Source organism: Pithys albifrons, chromosome 2, assembly GCF_047495875.1.
Source record: "Pithys albifrons albifrons isolate INPA30051 chromosome 2, PitAlb_v1, whole genome shotgun sequence".
NCBI classification, from domain to species: Eukaryota; Metazoa; Chordata; class Aves; order Passeriformes; family Thamnophilidae; genus Pithys; species Pithys albifrons.
Genome location: NC_092459.1, coordinates 10,681 through 26,874, shown reverse-complemented (window position 1 = coordinate 26,874; position 16,194 = coordinate 10,681). Strand labels below are relative to the sequence as shown.

The 16,194-nt window shown below is 72.7% G+C and overlaps 2 protein-coding genes across 2 annotated transcripts; both read left to right on the top strand.

Moving 5' to 3' along the window:
• Positions 1-5,300: 5,300 nt before the first annotated feature.
• On the top strand, positions 5,301-7,347 carry LOC139668529 (basic proline-rich protein-like). The gene is made up of 2 exons (XM_071548134.1): positions 5,301-5,396; positions 6,841-7,347. The coding sequence occupies exons 1-2, from the start codon at positions 5,301-5,303 to the stop codon at positions 7,345-7,347; spliced, it is 603 nt and encodes a 200-aa protein (XP_071404235.1).
• Positions 7,348-13,311: 5,964 nt separating this feature from the next.
• LOC139668503 (uncharacterized protein DKFZp434B061-like) lies at positions 13,312-15,357 on the top strand. The gene is made up of 2 exons (XM_071548101.1): positions 13,312-13,407; positions 14,851-15,357. The coding sequence occupies exons 1-2, from the start codon at positions 13,312-13,314 to the stop codon at positions 15,355-15,357; spliced, it is 603 nt and encodes a 200-aa protein (XP_071404202.1).
• The last annotated feature ends 837 nt before the right edge of the window (positions 15,358-16,194 follow it).

Genomic DNA, 16,194 nt, shown 5'->3' with positions numbered 1-16,194 from the left:
GCTAGGCCCGCCTTGGGAACCCTCGGCGCCCGAGGCTCCGCCCCTCGGCCATGCCCGCCTTGGGGACCCCAGTCGCCCAAGGCTCCGCCCCTCGGCCAGGCCCGTCTTAGGGACTTCGGCGCCCGAGGCTCCGCCCCTCGGCCAGGCCCGCCTTGGGGACCCTCGGCGCCCGAGGCTCCGCCCTTCGGCCAGCCCCGCCTTGGGGACCCGAGGCTCCGCCCTTCGGTCAGCCCCGCCTTGGGGACTTCCGGCGCCCGAGGCGCCGCCCCTCGGCCATCCCCGCCCATGGGGACCCGAGGCGCCGCCCATCGGCCAGCCCCGCCTTGGGGACTTCCGGCGCCCGAGGTCTCGCCCATCGGCAAACTTCCCCTTGGGGAAAACCAGGGCCTGAAGGCTCGGCCCTCGGCAACCCCCCTTGGGGACCCCCGGCGCCCGAGGTGTCGCCCCTCGGAAACCCCCCCTTGGAGACCCGAGGCGCCTGAGGTGTCGCGCCTCGGCAACCCCCACTTCGGGACCCCCGGCGCCCGAGGCGTCGCCCTTCGGCCACCCCCCCCTTGGGAACCACCGGCGCCCGAAATGTCGCCCCTCGGCATCCCTCCTTGGGGAGCCCCGGCGCTCGAGGCGTCGCCCCTCGAAAATCCCCCCTTGGGGACCCTCGGAGACTGAGGTGTCGATCCTCTGCAACCCCCCCTTTGGGGACCCACGGCACCCAAAGTGTCGCCCCTCGGCAAGCCCCCCCTTAGAGACCCCCGGCGCCAAAGGTGTCTCCCCTCGACAGCCCCCACTTGGGGAACCCTGGAGCCCAAGGCATCGCCCCTCGGCCACCCCCCATTTGGGAGCCCCGGCGCCCGAGGTGTCGCCTCTCGGCAACCTCAACCCAGTGAATTCCGGCGCCCGAGGTGACGGCCCTCGGCAACGCCCTCTTGGGTTCCAACGACGACCGAAATGACACCCCTCGGCAACCGCCCCTTGGGGAGCCCCGGCGCCCAAGGGCTCGGCCCTCGGCAACCACCATTTGGGGAAGCCCGGCGCCCGAGGCGTCTTCCCTTGGCAACCCCCCCTTTTGGACCCCCGGCGCCCTAGACGTCGCCCCTCGGAAACTCCCCCTTGGGGAACCTTCGCTCCCGAGGTGACGCCTCTCGGCACCCCCCCTCTTTGGGGACCCTCGGGGCACGAAGGGTCGCCCCTCAGTACCCCCTCCTTGGAGACCCGAGGCGCCGCCCCTTGGCTAGCCCCGCCTTGGGGACCCTAGGCGACCTTAATATCACCCCTCGGCAACCCTTCGTTGGGGGCCTCCAGAGCCCGATATGTCGCCCTTCGGCAAACGTCCCATCGAGATCCGAGGCGTCGCCCCTCGGCAACACCCCCTTGGGGACCCTCGGCACCCGAGGCGTCGACCCTCGGCAACTCCCTCTTGGGGTGCATCAGTGCCCAAAATGTCGACCCTCGGGAATCCTTCTTGGGGAACCCGCTGACCGAAATGCCGTCCCTCGGCAACCCCCCCTTCGGGGACCCCTGGCGCCCGAGGCGCCTCCTCTCGGCAACCCCCCTTAGGGACCTACGGCGCCCGAGGCTCCGCCCCTCGGAACCCCCCCCTTGGGGACCCCCGGCGCCCGAGGCTCCGCCCCTCGGCCATGCCCGCCTTGGGGACCCCAGTCGCCCAAGGCTCCGCCCCTCGGCCAGGCCCGTCTTAGGGACTTCGGCGCCCGAGGCTCCGCCCTTCGGCCAGCCCCGCCTTGGGGACCCGAGGCTCCGCCCTTCGGTCAGCCCCGCCTTGGGGACTTCCGGCGCCCGAGGCGCCGCCCCTCGGCCATCCCCGCCCATGGGGACCCGAGGCGCCGCCCATCGGCCAGCCCCGCCTTGGGGACTTCCGGCGCCCGAGGTCTCGCCCATCGGCAAACTTCCCCTTGGGGAAAACCAGGGCCTGAAGGCTCGGCCCTCGGCAACCCCCCTTGGGGACCCCCGGCGCCCGAGGTGTCGCCCCTCGGAAACCCCCCCTTGGAGACCCGAGGCGCCTGAGGTGTCGCGCCTCGGCAACCCCCACTTCGGGACCCCCGGCGCCCGAGGCGTCGCCCTTCGGCCACCCCCCCCCTTGGGAACCACCGGCGCCCGAAATGTCGCCCCTCGGCATCCCTCCTTGGGGAGCCCCGGCGCTCGAGGCGTCGCCCCTCGAAAATCCCCCCTTGGGGACCCTCGGAGACTGAGGTGTCGATCCTCAGCAACCCCCCCTTTGGGGACCCACGGCACCCAAAGTGTCGCCCCTCGGCAAGCCCCCCCTTAGAGACCCCCGGCGCCAAAGGTGTCGCTCCTCGACAGCCCCCACTTGGGGACCCCCGGCGCCCGATGTGTCGCCCCTCGGAAACCCCCCCTTGGAGACCCGAGGCGCCTGAGGTGTCGCACCTCGGCAACCCCCACTTCGGGACCTCCGGCGCCCGAGGCGTCGCCCTTCGGCCACCCCCCCCTTGGGAACCACCGGCGCCCGAAATGTCGCCCCTCGGCATCCCTCCTTGGGGAGCCCCGGCGCTCGAGGCGTCGCCCCTCGAAAATCCCCCCTTGGGGACCCTCGGAGACTGAGGTGTCGATCCTCAGCAACTCCCCCTTTGGGGACCCACGGCACCCAAAGTGTCGCCCCTCGGCAAGCCCCCTCTTAGAGACCCCTGGCGCCAAAGGTGTCTCCCCTCGACAGCCCCCACTTGGGGAACCCTGGAGCCCAAGGCATCGCCCCTCGGCCACCCCCCATTTGGGAGCCCCGGCGCCCGAGGTGTCGCCTCTCGGCAACCTCAACCCAGTGAATTCCGGCGCCCGAGGTGACGGCCCTCGGCAACGCCCTCTTGGGTTCCAACGACGACCGAAATGACACCCCTCGGCAACCGCCCCTTGGGGAGCCCCAGCGCCCAAGGGCTCGGCCCTCGGCAACCACCATTTGGGGAAGCCCGGCGCCCGAGGCGTCTTCCCTTGGCAACCCCCCCTTTTGGACCCCCGGCGCCCTAGACGTCGCCCCTCGGAAACTCCCCCTTGGGGAACCTTCGCTCCCGAGGTGACGCCTCTCGGCACCCCCCCTCTTTGGGGACCCTCGGGGCACGAAGGGTCGCCCCTCAGTACCCCCTCCTTGGAGACCCGAGGCGCCGCCCCTTGGCTAGCCCCGCCTTGGGGACCCTAGGCGACCTTAATATCACCCCTCGGCAACCCTTCGTTGGGGGCCTCCAGAGCCCGATATGTCGCCCTTCGGCAAACCCCCCATCGAGATCCGAGGCGTCGCCCCTCGGCAACCCCCCCTTGGGGACCCTCGGCACCCGAGTCGTCGCCCCTCGGCAACCCCCCCTTGGGGACCCGAGGCGTCGCCCCTCGGCAACCCCCTTTTGGGGACCCCCGGCGCCCGAGGCGTCGCCCCTCGGCAACCCCCTTTTGGGGACCCCCGGCGCCCGAGGCGTCGACCCTCGGCAACTCCTCCTTGGGGTGCATCAGTGCCCAAAATGTCGGCCCTCGGGAATCCTTCTTGGGGAACCCGCTGCCCGAAATGCCGTCCCTCGGCAACCCCCCCTTCGGGGACCCCTGGCGCCCGAGGCGCCTCCCCTCGGCAACCCCCCTTAGGGACCTACGGCGCCCGAGGCTCCGCCCCTCGGAACCCCCCCTTGGGGACCCCCGGCGCCCGAGGCTTTGCCCCATGGCTGGCGCACATTTGGGACCTTTGACGCCCGAGTCGTCGCCCCACGGCAACCACGCTTCGGGGACCCTCGGCGCCCAAGAGCTCGCCCCTCGGCAACCCCCGCTTGGGTACCGCCTGCGCCCGAGGTGCCGCCTCTCGGCCAGCTTCGACTTGGGGACCCATGGCGCCCGAGGCTCCACCCCTCGGCCAGGCCCGCCTTGTGGACCCACGGCGCCCAAAGCGCCGCCCATCGGCCAGCCCCGCTTCGGGGACCCCAGGCGCCCGAGGCTCCGCCCCTCGGCCAGCCCCGCCTTGGGGACCCCCGGCGCCCGAGGCTCCGCCCCTCGGCTAGGCCCGCCTTGAGGACCCACGGCGCCCGAGGCTCCGCCCCTCGGCCATGCCCGCCTTGGGGACCCCAGTCGCCCAAGGCTCCGCCCCTCGGCCATGCCCGTCTTAGGGACTTCGGAGCCCGAGGCTCCGCCCCTCGGCCAGGCCCGCCTTGGGGACCCTCGGCGCCCGAGGCTCCGCCCTTCGGCCAGCCCCGCCTTGGGGACCCGAGGCTCCGCCCTTCGGTCAGCCCCGCCTTGGGGACTTCCGGCGCCCGAGGCGCCGCCCCTCGGCCATCCCCGCCCATGGGGACCCGAGGCGCCGCCCATCGGCCAGCCCCACCTTGGGGACTTCCGGCGCCCGAGGTCTCGCCCATCGGCAAACTTCCCCTTGGGGAAAACCAGGGCCTGAAGGCTCGGCCCTCGGCAACCCCCCTTGGGGACCCCCGGCGCCCGAGGTGTCGCCCCTCGGAAACCCCCCCTTGGAGACCCGAGGCGCCTGAGGTGTCGCGCCTCGGCAACCCCCACTTCGGGACCCCCGGCGCCCGAGGCGTCGCCCTTCGGCCACCCCCCCCTTGGGAACCACCGGCGCCCGAAATGTCGCCCCTCGGCATCCCTCCTTGGGGAGCCCCGGCGCTCGAGGCGTCGCCCCTCGAAAATCCCCCCTTGGGGACCCTCGGAGACTGAGGTGTCGATCCTCTGCAACCCCCCCTTTGGGGACCCACGGCACCCAAAGTGTCGCCCCTCGGCAAGCCCCCCCTTAGAGACCCCCGGCGCCAAAGGTGTCGCCCCTCGACAGCCCCCACTTGGGGAACCCTGGAGCCCAAGGCATCGCCCCTCGGCCACCCCCCATTTGGGAGCCCCGGCGCCCGAGGTGTCGCCTCTCGGCAACCTCAACCCAGTGAATTCCGGCGCCCGAGGTGACGGCCCTCGGCAACGCCCTCTTGGGTTCCAACGACGACCGAAATGACACCCCTCGGCAACCGCCCCTTGGGGAGCCCCGGCGCCCGAGGGCTCGGCCCTCGGCAACCACCATTTGGGGAAGCCCGGCGCCCGAGGCGTCTTCCCTTGGCAACCCCCCCTTTTGGACCCCCGGCGCCCTAGACGTCGCCCCTCGGAAACTCCCCCTTGGGGAACCTTCGCTCCCGAGGTGACGCCTCTCGGCACCCCCCCTCTTTGGGGACCCTCGGGGCACGAAGGGTCGCCCCTCAGTACCCCCTCCTTGGAGACCCGAGGCGCCGCCCCTTGGCTAGCCCCGCCTTGGGGACCCTAGGCGACCTTAATATCACCCCTCGGCAACCCTTCGTTGGGGGCCTCCAGAGCCCGATATGTCGCCCTTCGGCAAACCCCCCATCGAGATCCGAGGCGTCGCCCCTCGGCAACCCCCCCTTGGGGACCCTCGGCACCCGAGTCGTCGCCCCTCGGCAACCCCCCCTTGGGGACCCGAGGCGTCGCCCCTCGGCAACCCCCTTTTGGGGACCCCCGGCGCCCGAGGCGTCGCCCCTCGGCAACCCCCTTTTGGGGACCCCCGGCGCCCGAGGCGTCGACCCTCGGCAACTCCTCCTTGGGGTGCATCAGTGCCCAAAATGTCGGCCCTCGGGAATCCTTCTTGGGGAACCCGCTGCCCGAAATGCCGTCCCTCGGCAACCCCCCCTTCGGGGACCCCTGGCGCCCGAGGCGCCTCCCCTCGGCAACCCCCCTTAGGGACCTACGGCGCCCGAGGCTCCGCCCCTCGGAACCCCCCCCTTGGGGACCCCCGGCGCCCGAGGCTTTGCCCCATGGCTGGCGCACATTTGGGACCTTTGACGCCCGAGTCGTCGCCCCACGGCAACCACGCTTCGGGGACCCTCGGCGCCCAAGAGCTCGCCCCTCGGCAACCCCCCCTTGGGTACCGCCGGCGCCCGAGGCGCCGCCTCTCGGCCAGCTTCGACTTGGGGACCCATGGCGCCCGAGGCTCCGCCCCTCGGCCAGGCCCGCCTTGTGGACCCACGGCGCCCAAAGCGCCGCCCATCGGCCAGCCCCGCTTCGGGGACCCCAGGCGCCCGAGGCTCCGCCCCTCGGCCAGGCCCGCCTTGGGGACCCCCGGCGCCCGAGGCTCCGCCCCTCGGCTAGGCCCGCCTTGGGAACCCTCGGCGCCCGAGGCTCCGCCCCTCGGCCATGCCCGCCTTGGGGACCCCAGTCGCCCAAGGCTCCGCCCCTCGGCCAGGCCCGTCTTAGGGACTTCGGCGCCCGAGGCTCCGCCCCTCGGCCAGGCCCGCCTTGGGGACCCTCGGCGCCCGAGGCTCCGCCCTTCGGCCAGCCCCGCCTTGGGGACCCGAGGCTCCGCCCTTCGGTCAGCCCCGCCTTGGGGACTTCCGGCGCCCGAGGCGCCGCCCCTCGGCCATCCCCGCCCATGGGGACCCGAGGCGCCGCCCATCGGCCAGCCCCGCCTTGGGGACTTCCGGCGCCCGAGGTCTCGCCCATCGGCAAACTTCCCCTTGGGGAAAACCAGGGCCTGAAGGCTCGGCCCTCGGCAACCCCCCTTGGGGACCCCCGGCGCCCGAGGTGTCGCCCCTCGGAAACCCCCCCTTGGAGACCCGAGGCGCCTGAGGTGTCGCGCCTCGGCAACCCCCACTTCGGGACCCCCGGCGCCCGAGGCGTCGCCCTTCGGCCACCCCCCCCTTGGGAACCACCGGCGCCCGAAATGTCGCCCCTCGGCATCCCTCCTTGGGGAGCCCCGGCGCTCGAGGCGTCGCCCCTCGAAAATCCCCCCTTGGGGACCCTCGGAGACTGAGGTGTCGATCCTCAGCAACCCCCCCTTTGGGGACCCACGGCACCCAAAGTGTCGCCCCTCGGCAAGCCCCCCCTTAGAGACCCCCGGCGCCAAAGGTGTCGCCCCTCGACAGCCCCCACTTGGGGACCCCCGGCGCCCGAGGTGTCGCCCCTCGGAAACCCCCCCTTGGAGACCCGAGGCGCCTGAGGTGTCGCACCTCGGCAACCCCCACTTCGGGACCTCCGGCGCCCGAGGCGTCGCCCTTCGGCCACCCCCCCCTTGGGAACCACCGGCGCCCGAAATGTCGCCCCTCGGCATCCCTCCTTGGGGAGCCCCGGCGCTCGAGGCGTCGCCCCTCGAAAATCCCCCCTTGGGGACCCTCGGAGACTGAGGTGTCGATCCTCAGCAACTCCCCCTTTGGGGACCCACGGCACCCAAAGTGTCGCCCCTCGGCAAGCCCCCCCTTAGAGACCCCTGGCGCCAAAGGTGTCTCCCCTCGACAGCCCCCACTTGGGGAACCCTGGAGCCCAAGGCATCGCCCCTCGGCCACCCCCCATTTGGGAGCCCCGGCGCCCGAGGTGTCGCCTCTCGGCAACCTCAACCCAGTGAATTCCGGCGCCTGAGGTGACGGCCCTCGGCAACGCCCTCTTGGGTTCCAACGACGACCGAAATGACACCCCTCGGCAACCGCCCCTTGGGGAGCCCCGGCGCCCAAGGGCTCGGCCCTCGGCAACCACCATTTGGGGAAGCCCGGCGCCCGAGGCGTCTTCCCTTGGCAACCCCCCCTTTTGGACCCCCGGCGCCCTAGACGTCGCCCCTCGGAAACTCCCCCTTGGGGAACCTTCGCTCCCGAGGTGACGCCTCTCGGCACCCCCCCTCTTTGGGGACCCTCGGGGCACGAAGGGTCGCCCCTCAGTACCCCCTCCTTGGAGACCCGAGGCGCCGCCCCTTGGCTAGCCCCGCCTTGGGGACCCTAGGCGACCTTAATATCACCCCTCGGCAACCCTTCGTTGGGGGCCTCCAGAGCCCGATATGTCGCCCTTCGGCAAACCCCCCATCGAGATTCGAGGCGTCGCCCCTCGGCAACCCCCCCTTGGGGACCCTCGGCACCCGAGGCGTCGCCCCTCGGCAACCCCCCCTTGGGGACCCGAGGCGTCGCCCCTCGGCAACCCCCTTTTGGGGACCCCCGGCGCCCGAGGCGTCGTCCCTCGGCAACCCCCTTTTGGGGACCCCCGGCGCCCGAGGCGTCGCCCCTCGGCAACCCCCCTTGGGGTGCATCAGTGCCCAAAATGTCGGCCCTCGGGAATCCTTCTTGGGGAACCCGCTGCCCGAAATGCCGTCCCTCGGCAACCCCCCCTTCGGGGACCCCTGGCGCCCGAGGCGCCTCCCCTCGGCAACCCCCCTTAGGGACCTACGGCGCCCGAGGCTCCGCCCCTCGGAACCCCCCCCTTGGGGACCCCCGGCGCCCGAGGCTTTGCCCCATGGCTGGCGCACATTTGGGACCTTTGACGCCCGAGTCGTCGCCCCACGGCAACCACGCTTCGGGGACCCTCGGCGCCCAAGAGCTCGCCCCTCGGCAACCCCCCCTTGGGTACCGCCGGCGCCCGAGGCGCCGCCTCTCGGCCAGCTTCGACTTGGGGACCCATGGCGCCCGAGGCTCCGCCCCTCGGCCAGGCCCGCCTTGTGGACCCACGGCGCCCAAAGCGCCGCCCATCGGCCAGCCCCGCTTCGGGGACCCCAGGCGCCCGAGGCTCCGCCCCTCGGCCAGCCCCGCCTTGGGGACTCCCGGCGCCCGAGGCTCCGCCCCTCGGCCAGGCCCGCCTTGGGGACCCCCGGCGCCCGAGGCTCCGCCGCTCGGCCAGGCCCGCCTTGGGGACCCCAGTCGCCCAAGGCTCCGCCCCTCGGCCATGCCCATCTTAGGGACTTCGGCGCCCGAGGCTCCGCCCTTCGGTCAGCCCCGCCTTGGGGACTTCCGGCGCCCGAGGCGCCGCCCCTCGGCCATCCCCGCCCATGGGGACCCGAGGCGCCGCCCATCGGCCAGCCCCGCCTTGGGGACTTCCGGCGCCCGAGGTCTCGCCCATCGGCAAACTTCCCCTTGGGGAAAACCAGGGCCTGAAGGCTCGGCCCTCGGCAACCCCCCTTGGGGACCCCCGGCGCCCGAGGTGTCGCCCCTCGGAAACCCCCCCTTGGAGACCCGAGGCGCCTGAGGTGTCGCGCCTCGGCAACCCCCACTTCGGGACCCCCGGCGCCCGAGGCGTCGCCCTTCGGCCACCCCCCCCTTGGGAACCACCGGCGCCCGAAATGTCGCCCCTCGGCATCCCTCCTTGGGGAGCCCCGGCGCTCGAGGCGTCGCCCCTCGAAAATCCCCCCTTGGGGACCCTCGGAGACTGAGGTGTCGATCCTCAGCAACCCCCCCTTTGGGGACCCACGGCACCCAAAGTGTCGCCCCTCGGCAAGCCCCCCCTTAGAGACCCCCGGCGCCAAAGGTGTCGCCCCTCGACAGCCCCCACTTGGGGACCCCCGGCGCCCGATGTGTCGCCCCTCGGAAACCCCCCCTTGGAGACCCGAGGCGCCTGAGGTGTCGCACCTCGGCAACCCCCACTTCGGGACCTCCGGCGCCCGAGGCGTCGCCCTTCGGCCACCCCCCCCTTGGGAACCACCGGCGCCCGAAATGTCGCCCCTCGGCATCCCTCCTTGGGGAGCCCCGGCGCTCGAGGCGTCGCCCCTCGAAAATCCCCCCTTGGGGACCCTCGGAGACTGAGGTGTCGATCCTCAGCAACTCCCCCTTTGGGGACCCACGGCACCCAAAGTGTCGCCCCTCGGCAAGCCCCCTCTTAGAGACCCCTGGCGCCAAAGGTGTCTCCCCTCGACAGTCCCCACTTGGGGAACCCTGGAGCCCAAGGCATCGCCCCTCGGCCACCCCCCATTTGGGAGCCCCGGCGCCCGAGGTGTCGCCTCTCGGCAACCTCAACCCAGTGAATTCCGGCGCCCGAGGTGACGGCCCTCGGCAACGCCCTCTTGGGTTCCAACGACGACCGAAATGACACCCCTCGGCAACCGCCCCTTGGGGAGCCCCGGCGCCCAAGGGCTCGGCCCTCGGCAACCACCATTTGGGGAAGCCCGGCGCCCGAGGCGTCTTCCCTTGGCAACCCCCCCTTTTGGACCCCCGGCGCCCTAGACGTCGCCCCTCGGAAACTCCCCCTTGGGGAACCTTCGCTCCCGAGGTGACGCCTCTCGGCACCCCCCCTCTTTGGGGACCCTCGGGGCACGAAGGGTCGCCCCTCAGTACCCCCTCCTTGGAGACCCGAGGCGCCGCCCCTTGGCTAGCCCCGCCTTGGGGACCCTAGGCGACCTTAATATCACCCCTCGGCAACCCTTCGTTGGGGGCCTCCAGAGCCCGATATGTCGCCCTTCGGCAAACCCCCCATCGAGATCCGAGGCGTCGCCCCTCGGCAACCCCCCCTTGGGGACCCTCGGCACCCGAGTCGTCGCCCCTCGGCAACCCCCCCTTGGGGACCCGAGGCGTCGCCCCTCGGCAACCCCCTTTTGGGGACCCCCGGCGCCCGAGGCGTCGCCCCTCGGCAACCCCCCTTGGGGTGCATCAGTGCCCAAAATGTCGGCCCTCGGGAATCCTTCTTGGGGAACCCGCTGCCCGAAATGCCGTCCCTCGGCAACCCCCCCTTCGGGGACCCCTGGCGCCCGAGGCGCCTCCCCTCGGCAACCCCCCTTAGGGACCTACGGCGCCCGAGGCTCCGCCCCTCGGAACCCCCCCCTTGGGGACCCCCGGCGCCCGAGGCTTTGCCCCATGGCTGGCGCACATTTGCGACCTTTGACGCCCGAGTCGTCGCCCCACGGCAACCACGCTTCGGGGACCCTCGGCGCCCAAGAGCTCGCCCCTCGGCAACCCCCCCTTAGGTACCGCCGGCGCCCGAGGCGCCGCCTCTCGGCCAGCTTCGACTTGGGGACCCATGGCGCCCGAGGCTCCGCCCCTCGGCCAGGCCCGCCTTGTGGACCCACGGCGCCCAAAGCGCCGCCCATCGGCCAGCCCCGCTTCGGGGACCCCAGGCACCCGAGGCTCCGCCCCTCGGCCAGCCCCGCCTTGGAAACCCCCGGCGCCCGAGGCTCCGCCCCTCGGCCAGGCCCGCCTTGGGGACCCCCGGCGCCCGAGGCTCCGCCGCTCGGCCAGGCCCGCCTTGGGGACCCCAGTCGCCCAAGGCTCCGCCCCTCGGCCATGCCCATCTTAGGGACTTCGGCGCCCGAGGCTCCGCCCTTCGGTCAGCCCCGCCTTGGGGACTTCCGGCGCCCGAGGCGCCGCCCCTCGGCCATCCCCGCCCATGGGGACCCGAGGCTCCGCCCATCGGCCAGCCCCGCTTTGGGGACTTCCGGCGCCCGAGGTCTCGCCCATCGGCAAACTTCCCCTTGGGGAAAACCAGGGCCTGAAGGCTCGGCCCTCGGCAACCCCCCTTGGGGACCCCCGGCGCCCGAGGTGTCGCCCCTCGGAAACCCCCTTTTGGAGACCCGAGGCGCCTGAGGCGTCGCGCCTCGGCAACCCCCACTTCGGGACCCCCGGCGCCCGAGGCGTCGCCCTTCGGCCACCCCCCCCTTGGGAACCACCGGCGCCCGAAATGTCGCCCCTCGGCATCCCTCCTTGGGGAGCCCCGGCGCTCGAGGCGTCGCCCCTCGAAAATCCCCCCTTGGGGACCCTCAGAGACTGAGGTGTCGATCCTCAGCAACCCCCCCTTTGGGGACCCACGGCACCCAAAGTGTCGCCCCTCGGCAAGCCCCCCCTTAGAGACCCCCGGCGCCAAAGGTGTCGCCCCTCGACAGCCCCCACTTGGGGACCCCCGGCGCCCGATGTGTCGCCCCTCGGAAACCCCCCCTTGGAGACCCGAGGCGCCTGAGGTGTCGCACCTCGGCAACCCCCACTTCGGGACCTCCGGCGCCCGAGGCGTCGCCCTTCGGCCACCCCCCCCTTGGGAACCACCGGCGCCCGAAATGTCGCCCCTCGGCATCCCTCCTTGGGGAGCCCCGGCGCTCGAGGCGTCGCCCCTCGAAAATCCCCCCTTGGGGACCCTTGGAGACTGAGGTGTCGATCCTCAGCAACTCCCCCTTTGGGGACCCACGGCACCCAAAGTGTCGCCCCTCGGCAAGCCCCCTCTTAGAGACCCCTGGCGCCATAGGTGTCTCCCCTCGACAGCCCCCACTTGGGGAACCCTGGAGCCCAAGGCATCGCCCCTCGGCCACCCCCCATTTGGGAGCCCCGGCGCCCGAGGTGTCGCCTCTCGGCAACCTCAACCCAGTGAATTCCGGCGCCCGAGGTGACGGCCCTCGGCAACGCCCTCTTGGGTTCCAACGACGACCGAAATGACACCCCTCGGCAACCGCCCCTTGGGGAGCCCCGGCGCCCAAGGGCTCGGCCCTCGGCAACCACCATTTGGGGAAGCCCGGCGCCCGAGGCGTCTTCCCTTGGCAACCCCCCCTTTTGGACCCCCGGCGCCCTAGACGTCGCCCCTCGGAAACTCCCCCTTGGGGAACCTTCGCTCCCGAGGTGACGCCTCTCGGCACCCCCCCTCTTTGGGGACCCTCGGGGCACGAAGGGTCGCCCCTCAGTACCCCCTCCTTGGAGACCCGAGGCGCCGCCCCTTGGCTAGCCCCGCCTTGGGGACCCTAGGCGACCTTAATATCACCCCTCGGCAACCCTTCGTTGGGGGCCTCCAGAGCCCGATATGTCGCCCTTCGGCAAACCCCCCATCGAGATCCGAGGCGTCGCCCCTCGGCAACCCCCCCTTGGGGACCCTCGGCACCCGAGTCGTCGCCCTTCGGCCACCCCCCCCTTGGGAACCACCGGCGCCCGAAATGTCGCCCCTCGGCATCCCTCCTTGGGGAGCCCCGGCGCTCGAGGCGTCGCCCCTCGAAAATCCCCCCTTGGGGACCCTCGGAGACTGAGGTGTCGATCCTCAGCAACTCCCCCTTTGGGGACCCACGGCACCCAAAGTGTCGCCCCTCGGCAAGCCCCCCCTTAGAGACCCCCGGCGCCAAAGGTGTCTCCCCTCGACAGCCCCCACTTGGGGAACCCTGGAGCCCAAGGCATCGCCCCTCGGCCACCCCCCATTTGGGAGCCCCGGCGCCCGAGGTGTCGCCTCTCGGCAACCTCAACCCAGTGAATTCCGGCGCCCGAGGTGACGGCCCTCGGCAACGCCCTCTTGGGTTCCAACGACGACCGAAATGACACCCCTCGGCAACCGCCCCTTGGGGAGCCCCGGCGCCCAAGGGCTCGGCCCTCGGCAACCACCATTTGGGGAAGCCCGGCGCCCGAGGCGTCTTCCCTTGGCAACCCCCCCTTTTGGACCCCCGGCGCCCTAGACGTCGCCCCTCGGAAACTCCCCCTTGGGGAACCTTCGCTCCCGAGGTGACGCCTCTCGGCACCCCCCCTCTTTGGGGACCCTCGGGGCACGAAGGGTCGCCCCTCAGTACCCCCTCCTTGGAGACCCGAGGCGCCGCCCCTTGGCTAGCCCCGCCTTGGGGACCCTAGGCGACCTTAATATCACCCCTCGGCAACCCTTCGTTGGGGGCCTCCAGAGCCCGATATGTCGCCCTTCGGCAAACCCCCCATCGAGATCCGAGGCGTCGCCCCTCGGCAACCCCCCCTTGGGGACCCTCGGCACCCGAGGCGTCGCCCCTCGGCAACCCCCCCTTGGGGACCCGAGGCGTCGCCCCTCGGCAACCCCCTTTTGGGGACCCCCGGCGCCCGAGGCGTCGCCCCTCGGCAACCCCCTTTTGGGGACCCCCGGCGCCCGAGGCGTCGACCCTCGGCAACTCCTCCTTGGGGTGCATCAGTGCCCAAAATGTCGGCCCTCGGGAATCCTTCTTGGGGAACCCGCTGCCCGAAATGCCGTCCCTCGGCAACCCCCCCTTCGGGGACCCCTGGCGCCCGAGGCGCCTCCCCTCGGCAACCCCCCTTAGGGACCTACGGCGCCCGAGGCTCCGCCCCTCGGAACCCCCCCTTGGGGACCCCCGGCGCCCGAGGCTTTGCCCCATGGCTGGCGCACATTTGGGACCTTTGACGCCCGAGTCGTCGCCCCACGGCAACCACGCTTCGGGGACCCTCGGCGCCCAAGAGCTCGCCCCTCGGCAACCCCCGCTTGGGTACCGCCGGCGCCCGAGGCGCCGCCTCTCGGCCAGCTTCGACTTGGGGACCCATGGCGCCCGAGGCTCCGCCCCTCGGCCAGGCCCGCCTTGTGGACCCACGGCGCCCAAAGCGCCGCCCATCGGCCAGCCCCGCTTCGGGGACCCCAGGCGCCCGAGGCTCCGCCCCTCGGCCAGCCCCGCCTTGGGGACCCCCGGCGCCCGAGGCTCCGCCCCTCGGCTAGGCCCGCCTTGGGAACCCTCGGCGCCCGAGGCTCCGCCCCTCGGCCATGCCCGCCTTGGGGACCCCAGTCGCCCAAGGCTCCGCCCCTCGGCCAGGCCCGTCTTAGGGACTTCGGCGCCCGAGGCTCCGCCCCTCGGCCAGGCCCGCCTTGGGGACCCTCGGCGCCCGAGGCTCCGCCCTTCGGCCAGCCCCGCCTTGGGGACCCGAGGCTCCGCCCTTCGGTCAGCCCCGCCTTGGGGACTTCCGGCGCCCGAGGCGCCGCCCCTCGGCCATCCCCGCCCATGGGGACCCGAGGCCCCGCCCATCGGCCAGCCCCGCCTTGGGGACTTCCGGCGCCCGAGGTCTCGCCCATCGGCAAACTTCCTCTTGGGGATAACCAGGGCCTGAAGGCTCGGCCCTCGGCAACCCCCCTTGGGGACCCCCGGCGCCCGAGGTGTCGCCCCTCGGAAACCCCCCCTTGGAGACCCGAGGCGCCTGAGGTGTCGCGCCTCGGCAACCCCCACTTCGGGACCCCCGGCGCCCGAGGCGTCGCCCTTCGGCCACCCCCCCCTTGGGAACCACCGGCGCCCGAAATGTCGCCCCTCGGCATCCCTCCTTGGGGAGCCCCGGCGCTCGAGGCGTCGCCCCTCGAAAATCCCCCCTTGGGGACCCTCGGAGACTGAGGTGTCGATCCTCAGCAACCCCCTCTTTGGGGACCCACGGCACCCAAAGTGTCGCCCCTCGGCAAGCCCCCCCTTAGAGACCCCCGGCGCCAAAGGTGTCGCCCCTCGACAGCCCCCACTTGGGGACCCCCGGCGCCCGAGGTGTCGCCCCTCGGAAACCCCCCCTTGGAGACCCGAGGCGCCTGAGGTGTCGCACCTCGGCAACCCCCACTTCGGGACCTCCGGCGCCCGAGGCGTCGCCCTTCGGCCACCCCCCCCTTGGGAACCACCGGCGCCCGAAATGTCGCCCCTCGGCATCCCTCCTTGGGGAGCCCCGGCGCTCGAGGCGTCGCCCCTCGAAAATCCCCCCTTGGGGACCCTCGGAGACTGAGGTGTCGATCCTCAGCAACTCCCCCTTTGGGGACCCACGGCACCCAAAGTGTCGCCCCTCGGCAAGCCCCCCCTTAGAGACCCCTGGCGCCAAAGGTGTCTCCCCTCGACAGCCCCCACTTGGGGAACCCTGGAGCCCAAGGCATCGCCCCTCGGCCACCCCCCATTTGGGAGCCCCGGCGCCCGAGGTGTCGCCTCTCGGCAACCTCAACCCAGTGAATTCCGGCGCCTGAGGTGACGGCCCTCGGCAACGCCCTCTTGGGTTCCAACGACGACCGAAATGACACCCCTCGGCAACCGCCCCTTGGGGAGCCCCGGCGCCCAAGGGCTCGGCCCTCGGCAACCACCATTTGGGGAAGCCCGGCGCCCGAGGCGTCTTCCCTTGGCAACCCCCCCTTTTGGACCCTTGGCGCCCTAGACGTCGCCCCTCGGAAACTCCCCCTTGGGGAACCTTCGCTCCCGAGGTGACGCCTCTCGGCACCCCCCCTCTTTGGGGACCCTCGGGGCACGAAGGGTCGCCCCTCAGTACCCCCTCCTTGGAGACCCGAGGCGCCGCCCCTTGGCTAGCCCCGCCTTGGGGACCCTAGGCGACCTTAATATCACCCCTCGGCAACCCTTCGTTGGGGGCCTCCAGAGCCCGATATGTCGCCCTTCGGCAAACCCCCCATCGAGATTCGAGGCGTCGCCCCTCGGCAACCCCCCCTTGGGGACCCTCGGCACCCGAGGCGTCGCCCCTCGGCAACCCCCCCTTGGGGACCCGAGGCGTCGCCCCTCGGCAACCCCCTTTTGGGGACCCCCGGCGCCCGAGGCGTCGTCTCTCGGCAAACCCCTTTTGGGGACCCCCGGCGCCCGAGGCGTCGCCCCTCGGCAACCCCCCTTGGGGTGCATCAGTGCCCAAAATGTCGGCCCTCGGGAATCCTTCTTGGGGAACCCGCTGCCCGAAATGCCGTCCCTCGGCAACCCCCCCTTCGGGGACCCCTGGCGCCCGAGGCGCCTCCCCTCGGCAACCCCCCTTAGGGACCTACGGCGCCCGAGGCTCCGCCCCTCGGAACCCCCCCCTTGGGGACCCC

Coding starts and splice junctions, on each gene's coding strand:
- LOC139668529 (XM_071548134.1), top strand. CDS start 5,301: ATGTCGCCCTTCGGCAAACCCCCCATCGAGATCCGAGGCGTCGCCCCT. Junction 5,397..6,840: donor ACCCGAGTCGTCGCCCCTCG/GCAACCCCCCCT, acceptor CCGGCGCCAAAG/GTGTCGCCCCTCGACAGCCC.
- LOC139668503 (XM_071548101.1), top strand. CDS start 13,312: ATGTCGCCCTTCGGCAAACCCCCCATCGAGATCCGAGGCGTCGCCCCT. Junction 13,408..14,850: donor ACCCGAGGCGTCGCCCCTCG/GCAACCCCCCCT, acceptor CCGGCGCCAAAG/GTGTCGCCCCTCGACAGCCC.